Here is a 14,340-nt window from a genome sequence, read left to right as displayed (position 1 = left end):
CCCAGTGCTTTGGCACTGTTATGTGAATGTGAAGTGCGTTTTATACCTCTGTGGGACATATATGCAGAAGCCTAAGCTGGTGCGAGCCATTTGTACTTGTGCGCTCGTTAGTTTGGCTCGCTCTGTAACAACGACACCCAAACACTAGACAGCGCTGTGTCTTTTTTGCCAGTCGATTTAATTTTTGTTTCTACTTCCTGTTTCACTTGCAAAAATGGCAACTGAAACATTCGGCCAAGACAACTCATACAAATGTTTGTAGCTCTGAAACTCCTCAGTCAATCTTTCTTCGATGTGTTCCATCTTTATTAAACCGAAACAATCAATTTTAAAAGTACGGAGATGGAGAAGCAGGCGGAAATACTAAAGTGGAAACATACTACCGAGCAGACCAATCACAACTCTTGTGGTCTGCGGTCGCCGTGACGTGTAGTTACATTTCTAGCGAGGTGCACGTCAAGCTACAATGCTTAGGGTCTGCATAGGATGTGGGATGTAACTGTAGCTACGGCTTCAAATTGGCGCAGAAGCATAAGCCGCGCATGAGTGTGCTTGTGTGAATGGATGGTAGATGTGTCATTATAACAGTAAAGAGCTTTGGACACCAATAGGTAGAAAAGTGCTTTAGAAATATTGCTTTATACATAAACATATTTACCAAAATACAAGGCCATTTTGAGTTATTTATTAAGCCAACATGCTTCACTCATAATATAATTTTTTTAGAACTGCAGACAAAAGAAACCTTTGGGGCTCCTTGCCATTTTGAGCCCTCTGGTCCCCTCACTACTCCACCCCTTAAAAAACTTCAAACGCAAATGCATTCTGATCACTTCATCGTTTATTACTGAGGCTTTCCTGACATTCACTTTAATAGGACAAACTGCTCAAAAACATAATGCTTCCAGCCACGGCTGCTGGTAGTACGGAGACATAAAACAATACATTTATATAACAGAACGCTTGTTCTTTAAAATGTGATGAAATAGCAAAGAGATATGCTGCTAACTGTGCCACACAAATTTTTAGCTTGGAGAAAATATAATGAATACATATTTCCAATCTTCCAAATTGCATGGCCGTTCCTGAAGAGCATGTTTAGAGCTTCTGACGATCAAGCGATCACGTGAAGTTGACTGTTTCCATCTTCATGTCTGCTTTTTATTTTTTCAAGTGAAATGGTGGGTTTTATGCGTGGACGCTAAAAAAAAAAGGAGTCAGAGAGATACATTCAATATTCTTTGTGTAATTTCCACGTAATTTAATAAATTGTACCTTTCCAAATATATGAATAAACTCAAAGTAAAGCAAGCTTACCACTACAAGTGGAACACACCCTCCTGTTTTCCACCCACAGCCTCCCACGGACCAATATCTCCTCCTCGGCACTGCATTTTCTTTTACTCTCTGAAATATTAAGATAAATTTAACACCACTACACACAGAAATCCTCACAGCAACATTTACAGCTAAACAGTGCAGAAATTACTTGAATTAAGGTTCTCACCAGATCCACAGGCTGTCTTTGTTGAGGATCGTCAGTCAGCAGAGCTGCACCATCAGCAGCAGTGAAGGCTGAGATGAGGAGGAAGGCCTCGAGACACAACAGGACCAGCAGCAAACCTTTGTCCATGGCTGATGAACTGAAGAGTCTGAAACATACATGTCTTCATATACCCGCTGCCCGCAAACCACACCCGTGTGAATAAAGAGGAAGTGATGTACCAACAAACCTTTCATCACCAGTAGACGTCAGAGCATCTTGAAGGTAACATTAGTTCTTTTATCTGTTGTGTCCGGTGTTTGGTGAATGAGAAATCATCAGTGATTTAAGTTGTGTGTGTGTGTCTGATGTGGGCTGTTACTTAATTTGTCTGCTCTTTTGCAGTGATGTGACCACATTGTCACAAGTAATCGCACCACCTGTTAAAAAACAAAAAAAAACACTCTCAGACACCTTGATTTTCCTGGCATTTACCTCCAGTGATCCACATTAAATATGATAGATCAGACATCTCCCGCGACCCTTAACAGGAACAAGCGGTTACAGAAGATGAATGAATGAAAAGATCTGACATCCTTTTTATATAAATCAGAGTCAGTGAGTCAGGTTATTTTGTAGTGGTTTGGTTTGATTTCATCATAGTTTAGATTTAATTGATTTAATAGATTAATAGATTTAATTAACAAAATATTGGTGAAATGAACAAGTTTTACGGCAGATAATGTGTTATTTAGAGGCTGCATTTCGATGCCCCAGTCAGTCCCACTATATGGAAATACGCAGATCTAAATATCATCTGAACAACTGACACCAAAGTTATATTGGTGAGTAAATTATCGTATTTTATGCCAGGAATAAGGTCCAGGTTGTAAAAAACGGTAATTCCCCTTTAAGTCATGTGAAGCAACTTCCAGTGAGAACATTAAAAACACACAAAACAATCACTAAGAGCAAAATGACCACTAAGAGTAAACACACTTATAAAATAAAATGCATAAAGAAACACAAAGCAACAACGAAGAGATTACATCCTTAAATATTTACACCACAACCACTATACTCACCCTGAGCTGAGTATAAACCAACAATTTACTTATTAGTGTATTAATACTTCCTAAACAGAAAGTGATTTAGTTGTTGGACAGTTGAGAAATAATAGACGTTGCATTGAGAACCTTTGAGTTTGTGTAGTTCTGGTTTGTTAATTAACTGATCTGTTAGGGTGTTGGACTGTAGGAATTGCACAACAAACCATAGAAAAATAATAAGGAAGCTTCTCAGAAATGACAGAACAACACCAAACAGAGAATATAACAAACATAGAGACACCCTGTTCTTCCTCTATAGTTGGATCCTGGTTGATTTCCTCTTTTTCTCTTTGTAAGTTGTAATCAGTAAAAGTCTCAGCAAGTATTTAAAGGCATGAAGTACAGCACTAAAAATGACATTACTTTGTATAATGACCCTATAATGTAAAAGTAGCATTTTTGTGCAGTGGTTTCCACCTTATGGGTCGACACCCCCAAAAATCACTGGATAAATCTGAGGGGTCTTGAGATGATCAATAGAAAAGGAAAGACTTATTCATGATTTGGGGTTGTTTCATTTGCTTTACTGAGCATCTTTGGAAAGAAATTTTGCTTCGCTTTAAGCATGAGCCCACCGAGAATGTGCTGAAGTCTGGTGTGGACCACATCTCAAGACGTCTGCGCTTCATGTAGCGATTTGAACAAACATCTATTGAAAAATTAGGAAGAGGCAACTCCAAAATGAAGCACTAGAGTGTGATAAAAATAAAAAATAGAGTACACTACCCTCTTCTACAAACAGATAAATTATTTAAGAGTAGTCATGTCTGATAATGATGACCTGCACACATCAGCAAAATGTTTCCAGCATTTAATGAGAAAGTGACTCATGGCTGCAACATGATTACTCCAGTGTATTCCCTGATTGTACTTACAACAGAAATGAAATGAATAAAACAGACACTTAAAAACACACATTTGATTAGACAGCTCTGTTAGTGGTCTTCTCAAATGTTGCCTGAGGTTTCAGGTAAATATGTGTTTAACAACATATTGTCATCACTGTGAGAAGTTGAGATCTTTACAAGAAACTGGGTTTGCCTCCAGCCGCGGCTTCTGGTAGCACGGAGACATAAAATAATACATTTATATAAGAGAACCATTGTTCTTTTAAATGTGATGAAATAACAGAGAGAAACGCAGCTAACTGTGCCACAAAATGCTCCTGAGCTTAACAAAACTATACACCAGGCAGATCATTCAGGGACATCAGTCATCATTACTGTTGTTAGTCATCTCCTGGTTTGTTAAAAGTATTTTGATTATTATTCAGCCTTATAATCCTAGAGCTTTATTTTAATGGGGATACAATCATACTGCATGTTTCATCTCCTTCTACCAGACTCTGTAGTTCTCCATCTGTCCACCAGATGTCGTCACAGAGTCTCTCACGCCTGTTCCTGTCAGCAAGTTCAATACATTACTTTTGTTTACCACCTAGAGATGTGTACCAAACATGAAATCACACACTATCTGATTTGAATTTTTTTATTTTGTAGATAATATAATGAATATATATTTCCAATCTTCCACATTGCATGGCCGTTCCTGAAGAGCATGTTTAGAGCTTCTGATGATCAAGGGGTCGCATGAAGTTGACTCTTTCCATCTTCACGGATGAGTTTTATTTTATCAAGAAGTGGAATGGTCTTGGGAGGTTTTGTGGGTGGAGGCTTAAAAAATAAGGAGACAGAGAGATACAGTCAATATTCTTTCTATAATTTCTATGTAATTTAATAAATTGTGCCTTTCCAAATAAACGAATGAACTCAAAGTAAAGCAAGCTTACCTTTCTGAGTGCACTACACGTTCCTGGTCTCCACCCACAGCTTCTCTTCATCCGACTTCTCATCCTCCCCACTTCATTTTCTTTTACTCCCTGAAAAATTAAAATAAATGTAACATCACTACACACAGACATCATCACAGCTGCATTTACAGCTAAATGGTGCGGTAAGCACATTTGAGGTTCTCACCAGATCCACAGACTGTCTTTGTTGAGGATCGTCAGTCAGCAGAGCTGCACCATCAGCAGCAGTTAAGGCTGAGATGAGCAGGAAGGCCTCGAGACACAACAGGATCAGCAGCAAACCTTTGTCCATGGCTGATGAACTGAAAAGTCTGAAACATACATGTCTTTATGTACCTGTGCCCGTAAACCACACCCGTGTGAATAAAGAGGAAGTACTGCACCAACAAACCTTTCATCATCAGTAGACGTCAGAGTATCTTGAAGGTAACTTTAGTTATTTTAGCTGTTGGGTCGGTGTTTGGTGAATGTGAAATCATCAATGATTTAAGTTGTGTGTGTGTGTCTGACGTGGGCTGTTACTTAATTTGTCTGCTCTTTTGCAGTAATTTGACCACAATGTCACAAGTAAGTGCAACACCTGTTAAAAAAAACACTCTAAGAAACCTTGATCTTCCTGGTGTTTACCTCCTGTTTAAAAAGTCTTACTATTAAATGTCAGTGATGCACATTAAATATGATAGATCAGACATCCCCCGCAACCCTTAACAGGAACAAGCGGTTACAGAAGGTGAATGAATGAAAAGATCTGACATCCTCTTTATATAAATCAGAGTCAGTGAGTCAGTTTATTTTGTAGTAATTCGGTTTGGTTTGATTTCATCATAGTTTAGATTGAATTAGCAGATAATGGCAGATAATGTGTTATTTAGAGGCTGCATTTATTTAGAGGCTGTGTTTCGGCTGTGTTTCGGCTTAAATCTAAAGGTGACCGAGCTTTTTCTGTTATTGCCCCTCGGCTTTGGAACGACCTACCTGAGGAGATAAGGCTTGCAGAATCAGTAACCTCTTTTAAATCACTTCTTAAAACTCAATTTTTGTGATGTCGTCTTCGTTTTACTCTTTAATTTTTAGGTTTTGAGTTTTAATTTAACTGTGTTCCTTTTATTTGTTCTGCTTTGTTTGTCAAAGCACTTTGTAAACCCTGTTTTTAAAAGTGCTATATAAATAAAGTTATTATTATTATTATTATTTCGGTGCCCCAGTCACTCCCACTATATGGAAATATGAAGATCTAAATATCATCTGAACAACTGACACCAAAGTTATATTGGTGAGTAAATGATCGTATTTAAGGTCCAGGAAATAGGGTCCAGGTTGTAAAAAATGGTAATTCCCCTTTAAGTCATGTGAAGCAACTTCCAGAATATACAGTGAGAACATTAAAAACACACAAAACAATCACTAAGAGCAAAATGACCACTAAGAGTAAACACACTTATAAAATAAAATGCATAAAGAAACACAAAGCAACAACGAAGAGATTACATCCTTAAATATTTACACCACAACCACTACACTCACCCTGAGCTGAGTATAAACCAACAATTTACTTATTACTGTATTAATACTTCCTAAACAGAAAGTGATTTAGTTGTTGGACAGTTGAGAAATAACAGACGTTGCATTGAGCAGTTGTGGTTTCTTACTTGTTAACTGATCTGTTAGGGTGTTGGACTGTAGGAATTGCACAACAAACCATAGAAAAATAATAAGGAAGCTTCTCAAAAATGACAAAACAACACTAAGCAGAGAATATAATAAACATAGAGACACCCTGTTCTTCCTCTGTAGTTGGATCCTGGTTGATTTCCTCTTTTTCTCTATGTTAGTTGTAATCAGTAAACGTCTCAGCAAGTATTTAAAGGCATGAAGTACAGCACTAAAAATGACATTACTTTGTATAATGACCCTATAATGTAAAAGTAGCATTTTTGTGCAGTGGTTTCCAAACATCACGAGATAAATCTGAGGGGCCATGAGATGATTAATAGAAAAGGAAAGATTTATTCATGATTTTTGTTTTTTTCATTTGTTTTACTGAGCGTCTTTGGAAATAAATTTTGCTTCGCTTTAAGCATGAGTCCACCGAGAATGTGCTGAAGTCTGGTGTGGACCACATCTCAAGACGTCTGCGCTTCATGTAGTGATTTGAACAAACATCTATTGAAAAATTAGGATGAGGCAACTCCAAAATGAAGCACTGGAGTGTGATAAAAATAAAAAATAGAGTACACTACTCTCTTCTACAAACAGAGAAATTGTTTAAGTATAATCGTGTCTGATAATGATGACCTGCACACATCAGCAAAATGTTTCCAGCATTTAATGAGAAAGTGACTCATGGCTGCAACATGATTACTCCAGTGTATTCTCTGATTGTACTTACACAGAAATGAAATGAATAAAACAGACACTTAAAAACACACATTTGATTAGACAGCTCTGTTAGTGGTCTTCTCAAATGTTGCCTGAGGTTTCAGGTAAATATGTGTTTATCAACATATTGTCATCACTGTGAGAAGTTGAGATCTTTACAAGAAACTGGGTTTGCTTCCACACAGCAAATCCTGCAGAGTTAAAATTCTGGTGTTGGCGTAATTTTAGCAAGTGTAGTGTTAATTCTACTCTTTGTAGAGTTAAATGTATTATAACTCTCTGAGGACAAATAGTTGGTGTTAAAATAGAGTGTCAGAATGGAGTGTTTGTGATTTAACTCTGTAAGTGTCAGTGCAACACATTTAACTCTCTTAATTTCTACGACGAGCTCTGAACCTGCATATAACCCCTACGGTGTTAATTTATAAACCCGCCCATTTATTATACCCACACCTGGACAGTTATCACCACAACTACCGACTGATTATGGCTGATGAGAAAACGTTGTTTGGTGAGTAAATGTGCTTCACTTTGTGTATAATGTTATGTTTGACGTAAATATTGACTCTTAATCTTGCATGCGGCATCATGCCCCGTACACACTGTGTCCGAACAACAAGCTAACGCTAACGCTAACATTCGAGTTTACACGTATGCTACAGTCAGTAAATGCTAATTCATGTTCAGTTACAAGGTTAACATAAGTAGACTGTTTCAGTTGTTACAGCTGACCAAGTAGACAAAGACCGTATAACTGCGGTGGTGTTAACATGCGTGTCGGTTAGCATTAAGGTTTGACGCTAGCTAAACGCGGGACCGTCACTGTCGGTGCCGACGCTAACAAAGAGCAAGCGTTTCACATGAAGTCCAAAAACTCTGTATTAGTCATTTGACTGTATTTCTCTTTTAATTCATTTTTTTTTGTGTGTGTGTGTGTGTGTGTGTTTGTTTGTGTTTGTATGCGTTTCTTTAACCAGGAACTCTACTATGACCCTGAGGTAATACAACACCTGCTGTAGGAGCTACAGGACTAATTCTCTCCTTCACCCTGATGTCTGGGAACAAAGTATCTGGAAAGTTTGATGTGGCATTTAATGTGTTGTTCCATGCATTTTAAAATAAATGTTTTAAGCTTAACATGGCCTCTTTATTTCATCATATTTAATTTTACACGTAATATGTAACTGAAAACAATATTTACACCATACAGTGTAAATATGGAGGTGGAACACCTGTAGTAGTTAACAACTGACACTATGAGATAGTTGATATCTAACACTATACACTAGTGTTGAGAGAAACTAACACTGGTTAGTGTTGAGAAGTGTTAAATTTTAACTCTAAGAAGAGTCAATAATAACACTTTGGGAGTGTTAACATACCAACACTTCAAAAAGAGTGAAATTAACACTGTGGTGTGGACCCATATAGACACTTTAAAAGTGTTGAGATTAACTCTGGTGGTGTTGATTTGGGTATGCTGAATTTGCTGTGCAGCCGCGGCTTCTGGTAGCACGGAGACATAAAATAATACATTTATATAAGAGAACCCTTGTTATTTTAAATGTGATGAAATAACAAAGAGAAACGCAGCTAACTGTGCCACAAAATGCTCCTGAGCTTAACAAAACTATACACCAGGCAGATCATTCAGGGACATCAGTCATCATTACTGTTGTTAGTCATCTCCTGGTTTGTTAAAAGTATTTTGATTATTATTTAGCCTTATAATCCTAGATCTTTATTTTAATGGGGATACAATCATACTGCATGTTTCATCTCCTTCTACCAGACTCTGTAGTTCTCCATCTGTCCACCAGATGTCGTCACAGAGTCTCTCACGCCTGTTCCTGTCAGCAAGTTCAATTCATTACTTTTGTTTACCACCTAGAGATGTGTACCAAACATGAAATCACACACTATCTGATTTGAATTTTTTTTATTTTGTAGATAATATAATGAATATATATTTCCAATCTTCCACATTGCATGGCCGTTCCTGAAGAGCATGTTTAGAGCTTCTGATGATCAAGGGGTCGCATGAAGTTGACTGTTTCCATCTTCATGGATGGTTCTTATTTTATCAAGAAGTGGAATGGTCTTGGGAGGTTTTGTGGGTGGAGGCTTAAAAAATAAGGAGACAGAGAGACACAGTCAATATTCTCTCTATAATTTCTATGTAATTTAATAGGTTGTGCCTTTCCAAATAAACGAATGAACTCAAAGTAAAGCAAGCTTACCCCTCTGAGTCCACTACACGATCCTGGTCTCCACCCACAGCTTCTCTTCATCCGTCTTCTCATCCTCCCCACTTCATTTTCTTTTACTCCCTGAAAAATTAAGATAAATGTAACGTCACTACACACAGACATCATCACAGCTGCATTTACAGCTAAATGGTGCGGTAAGCACATTTGAGGTTCTCACCAGATCCACAGGCTGTCTTTGTTGAGGATTGCCAGTCAGCAGAGCTGCACCATCAGCAGCAGTGAAGGCTGAGATGAGCAGGAAGGCCTCGAGACACAACAGGACCAGCAGCAAACCTTTGTCCATGGCTGACCAACTGAGGAGTCTGAAACATACATGTCTTTATATACCACACCCGTGTGAATAAAGAGGAAGTACTGCACCAACAAACCTTTCAACACCAGTTGATGTCAGAGAGAAATCTGAAGACAACACATATTTGCTGAGGTTTGTAGAAGTGGAAGCAGTTTACCATCCTCTTTCTCAAATATATTATGAAAACATGGAGTTTTGTGAACACAGAGACACGAACATACTGCGTGCCTCTGAAATAACAACCATAAACACAGTTGGGAGTAGAATTGAATTAAAATTTTCTAAATAGAAAATGGAAAAGTGTGTAGCGTCAACAAGAAAAGCAAAGAGTATGGATATTTGTTTTGATAATCGGCACGTCCCTTTCCATTAGAGAAGAAGAGAAGAAAACAATTATTTAATTTAAATTAACTAGCTATGAATTTACAGAAAGTTACTTTAACACTGCACTGGTTAAAGTCTTCAAAGACACAAGACATATCCTCTTGTGTATTTGTCGTGTCCAGACAGCCCTCTCCACAGCCACTTCCACCAGCTCCTCCGGAGGAATCCCCAGGCCAGGTCCTGGGTTGGCCCCGAGGTCTCCTTCCGGTGAGACATCCCCGAAACACCTCTCCTGGGAGGCGTCCGGGAGGCATCTTTACCAGATGCCCAAGCCACCTCAACTGACTCCTCTCAACTGATGTTTTGTGCATTATTCCCTTCTCCTTCCAGATGTTTTTAATGAATCACAAAAATATTTTTTGTGTCTGCTAAATGTGGATACCAAAATTTGAGCCATTAATTTAGAAAATGTGCTAAGAACAATAATTTATGAGGATTAGACTGGATTTATAAAAACATACATAGATATTGCATACAGTTTGCAGACTGGGTATTCATCAATATTTAATACTCATGCTGAAATACTGTAGTGATGATTATGTTGCTGAACCAGCATTTGACAGGGTTGAGTGGGATTATGACTTTGTTGGTTATATCATATGCTGTAAAAGTCTAGTGGTTGCCAACCTAAGGTTTCCCAAATGTTATTAAATAAATCCAAGAGGCCATGAGATGATTAAGACAATTGCTTGGTCACAGTAGCAAAAAATGACCAGAGAGAAACTGTAAAAATGAAGCCCTGCAATGTTTGTGGTTGTCTTGTACACACAGAAAACGTTTCTAATAGTGATAATTTTCTTAGTAAGGGTGTCATAGCTGCAGTTCTCTTTTAGTCGTATTGCTCTTGACCTGAGGGTTAAGGTTTGAATAAATAAAGGTTTATGTTTAGATTAGGACCAGTAAATATAAATAGAGTTCTTTTCTTTTAAATACAAGTACTACTCATTTAGACTACTGTAACTCTGGGCCAGTCATTAATACGTTGCCTGCAGGTTGTACAGAACGCAGCAGCCTGTCATTTAAAAGGGAAAGAAAACGACGTGACCACATTACACGGGTATTGACATCCCTACACTGGCTTCCAGTCCATTTTAGGATTCATTTGAAAATTTTATTACTTGATTTTAAGAGTCTGAATGACTGGGCAGCATCTTACCTGTCAGGATTGTCGCCATACTCTAGCCTGAGGACTGCGATCAGCAGATCAGCTGTTACTGAACCTAACCCAGATCCAGGCTCAAACACAGAGGGAGTAGAGCCTTTTCAGCAGTGGACCCCCAAACTCTGGAACAGCCTACCATTTTATGTCATGTTAAAAAAACAAAAACAACTATGTCTTCTCGCTAGCCGTCAGTCCAAGTTGAGCAGGATATCTTGGATTTTATCATGCAAACACAGTTTTTATTCACAGTTTTACTGTTGTTTTATTTGGTGTTTTATTGCTTATTTTAGCTCATAATTATTTGTTTTTATATTAATGGGGATTGTTGATTAATTTACATTGATTTGAACTGAGGTTGTTTCTAAATGTGCTTAAGAAATAAACTTTGACTTAACATGTCTTGACTTTACAGTAACTCACCCTCTCCATCTGTTAAACGCAACGCCTTTATTGAGAAACACCACTTGGGCCACATGATTGCCCCACTGGTTTCCTGACTGAACTTAAAATCAACAATGAAAAAGGACTAAAACCAACACGTAAGAAAATGGAGCAGTTGAACTGACGCCTCTCATGTGTTACCATGCAGTCCAGTTAGATACTGCATACACTAAAATATAAATGAATGGTGTTCCGAAAAACTATATGGATGTTATTTCTCATGTGGGGCTCCTTGAACCGCCTTTGTTCTAGGACATTTTATTCACACTTCCTGATAAATCTGTAATCTTGTCCAGATGGTGAACACCAAACAAGCTGACAGATTAAAATCTTCTTGTTCGCTTTCACTTCCTCCTCTGCCTTCCTTCCCAAAAGCAGGTACATGGTACTGTACTGTATCTGGCATTTATGACTATGGATGCCCTCTAAAGGACATGTCTTTTCAGATTTACAAAAATGTGAAAGCGGCTCAGGTGAAGGAAAGCAGGTACTCGTCGGTTCTTCTTTAAGGTTAGAATTTGTATAGCACCTAACAGGAGGCATGTTGTCATGTCAAAGCAGGCAGAGCTCAATTGTAAAAATATTATTCATTCATTCATTCATCTTCTGTAACCGCTTGTTCCTGTGAAGGGTCGCGGGGAGGCTGGAGCCTGTCCCAGCTGTCATTGTGAGAGATGCGGGGTACACCCTGGACAGGTCGCCAGTCTATCACAGGGCTAACACAGAAAGACAGGCAACACATGTACATACTACGGCCAATTTAGAATCACAAATTAACCAATTAACGAGGATGTCTTTGGATGGTGGGAGGAAGCTGGAGTACCCGGAGAGAACCCACGCAGACACAGGGAGAACATGCAAACTCCACATAGAAAGGCCCCAGTCGGCTCATGTCCTGCAAAAATATTAGTAATAGAAAAGTGATCATGGCTGACATTAATTTCACGATTCATCAATTAAAAAATGAAAAAGGAAACAGGGTTAGTCCAAGCCTGCTGTCAATTTTGCGTACACCTGAACAGAGCAGAGCCATTGTTAATGATATCAGTAAAACCTTACGGTAAATATGGCTGTTGTGATGAATGGATTATTCTCAGAGATGGGAACATATTAAAATCACATAATTAATTAATAATAATTATTATTTTATTTGAATCTAGACACAAACATGCTGCATGTAGTTCCCCACCTGTCCACCAGATGTCCTCAGAGACTTACTCTCTCTTGTCACCTACCTGATCCTTGCGGTAGAAATACTCTCTGCTTCTCCTCTCCACGCTTTCGGCAACGTTAAATTGTTTGTCTTGTTTCTGGTGCCGTGATTGTTTTCTTGCGTGTTTCTTATCTGCTTTTTCATCTTTTAGTTTTCTGTTCTGTCAGTAGCCTACCTAGCTAAACAGCCTAAACACGTGCCTAAAACAACACGTGTTCCCAACGTTGCTGTGATTTAGGGACGACACTGAGACACAGTGACACTTGGGAATCAAGATTGTTAATTACTGTGCAAAGAAATGCCCTAACGAGACTGAAACTGAGCATATTTTGGCAGGAATATCTTCAAAGCAGAGATCAGACTCGTAATCACAATCTTCAAACTTCAAACTTTTTTATTTATTTTTTCCTTTCATAGAGTAAACTGAAAGCTTTCATCACTTCCATGTCGCCTTGGCAAGCAGAGAAACACTGGAAGTGGACTCTAATCAGGCTTTATCCTGATTCTCTCTCACAAACCGAGACTGGCTGCACTGACAGGACCTGCAGCTTATCAGCCTTTACCAGAAATCATCACCTCGAAGACTCATTGGACTATAACAGATTCTTATTTATTTATATTTATTTCATTTTTTAAGAAAAGATAACTTAAAGTGCAAAGGAGGTTTTTTATTTCATCAAGCGTGGGCAACGGATTCAGAGACCGGTGAGTGTTTAAGACACATTAAAGCTTCCCTCTTTATCATTAATATTAATTGGGTCAGGAGATCAGATCTGCTGTAACAGTAACAGGAAAGGGGCTCTTTACATGTACTATTTATTCACATTTCTACTCTCAGTTAAATGCAAATGTTTCTTGGTGGCAAAAGTTGGTTCATTTTTTACACAGTTTAAACATTAAATTCAATTTCAAAATGGATTTACAGTAAGGATTACTTTAGAAACCTAATGCAACTTATGCTCACTGCACAGATCCTCTACTTGAATAAAAGTATATAAATACTTTTAACATAGCCTATATGTCAAAATTCTACATTGCTATATTATATAGACCGATCAGCCACAATGTTAAAACCACTGACAGGATAAGTAAATAACATTGACCATCTTGTGATAATTTAATGTTCTGCTGGGAAACCTGTGGACCTGGCATTCATTTGTGTGGATGTTACTTAGACATGTACCTCCCACCTAGACCAGACCATAGCAATGACACTCCTTGACGGCAGCAGTCATCCACAGCAGGATGCAGCCTGACACAGGCACAGACACAAACACACTTTAGTAACAACTAAAAAAAAAAACATTAAAAACAGCACAAGGTGTTGACCTGGCCTCCAAATTCACTAGATCCCAAACTGATCAAGTATCTGTGGGATGATCCACAAAGGTCCCTCCCCTCAACCCATAGGACCCAAAGGCCCCCACTAACAACATCCTGTTACCAGACACCACAGGACACCCTCAGAAGGCCCATGTCCATTCTCTGATTAGTCACAACTGTTTTGGAGGCACAAGGGAGACCTACACAATATTAGGAAGGTGGTCATAATGTTATGCCTGATCAGTGTATGTGACATTGTGTGGTTAACACTGAGGCCTTAATGCAAAAGCAGCATCTTGTGTGTTAGTTGAGCTGACCCAACTCTGAAGTCCAAATAAATTACGTAATTATTAGTGGAATAGTCCTTCTGAAATGTAATGTAGTAGAAGTATAAAGTGCTATAAAATAAAAGCATAGTTACAACGAGTACTCAGAAGTATTATTAAGTACAATTTCTTTAGATATAAAGGTGTT

General features: G+C 38.3%; 2 protein-coding genes and 1 long non-coding RNA gene across 3 annotated transcripts; all 3 read right to left on the bottom strand.

Annotated features, from left to right (window-relative positions):
* Positions 1-816: 816 nt before the first annotated feature.
* LOC311488861 lies at positions 817-1,911 on the bottom strand. Its single transcript, XR_014699090.1, has 3 exons — positions 1,508-1,911; positions 1,318-1,407; positions 817-1,201 (listed from the first exon to the last, which is right to left on the bottom strand). It is a non-coding gene; the product is annotated as an uncharacterized lncRNA (long non-coding RNA).
* Positions 1,912-4,064: 2,153 nt separating this feature from the next.
* On the bottom strand, positions 4,065-5,252 carry LOC311490037 (uncharacterized protein). Its single transcript, XM_084547375.1, has 3 exons — positions 4,569-5,252; positions 4,382-4,471; positions 4,065-4,265 (listed from the first exon to the last, which is right to left on the bottom strand). The coding sequence occupies exons 1-3, from the start codon at positions 4,692-4,694 to the stop codon at positions 4,170-4,172; spliced, it is 312 nt and encodes a 103-aa protein (XP_084403501.1). The 5' UTR covers positions 4,695-5,252; the 3' UTR covers positions 4,065-4,169.
* Positions 5,253-8,320: 3,068 nt separating this feature from the next.
* Positions 8,321-9,712, bottom strand: LOC311488819 (uncharacterized protein). Its single transcript, XM_084545670.1, has 3 exons — positions 9,209-9,712; positions 9,022-9,111; positions 8,321-8,905 (listed from the first exon to the last, which is right to left on the bottom strand). The coding sequence occupies exons 1-3, from the start codon at positions 9,332-9,334 to the stop codon at positions 8,810-8,812; spliced, it is 312 nt and encodes a 103-aa protein (XP_084401796.1). The 5' UTR covers positions 9,335-9,712; the 3' UTR covers positions 8,321-8,809.
* Positions 9,713-14,340: the final 4,628 nt, after the last annotated feature.

Source organism: Chelon labrosus (assembly GCF_963514085.1).
Source record: "Chelon labrosus genome assembly, chromosome: 6".
Taxonomy (NCBI): Eukaryota; Metazoa; Chordata; class Actinopteri; order Mugiliformes; family Mugilidae; genus Chelon; species Chelon labrosus.
The sequence above is the reverse complement of the archived record's forward strand: the minus strand, read 5'-3'. Positions and strand labels throughout refer to the sequence as shown.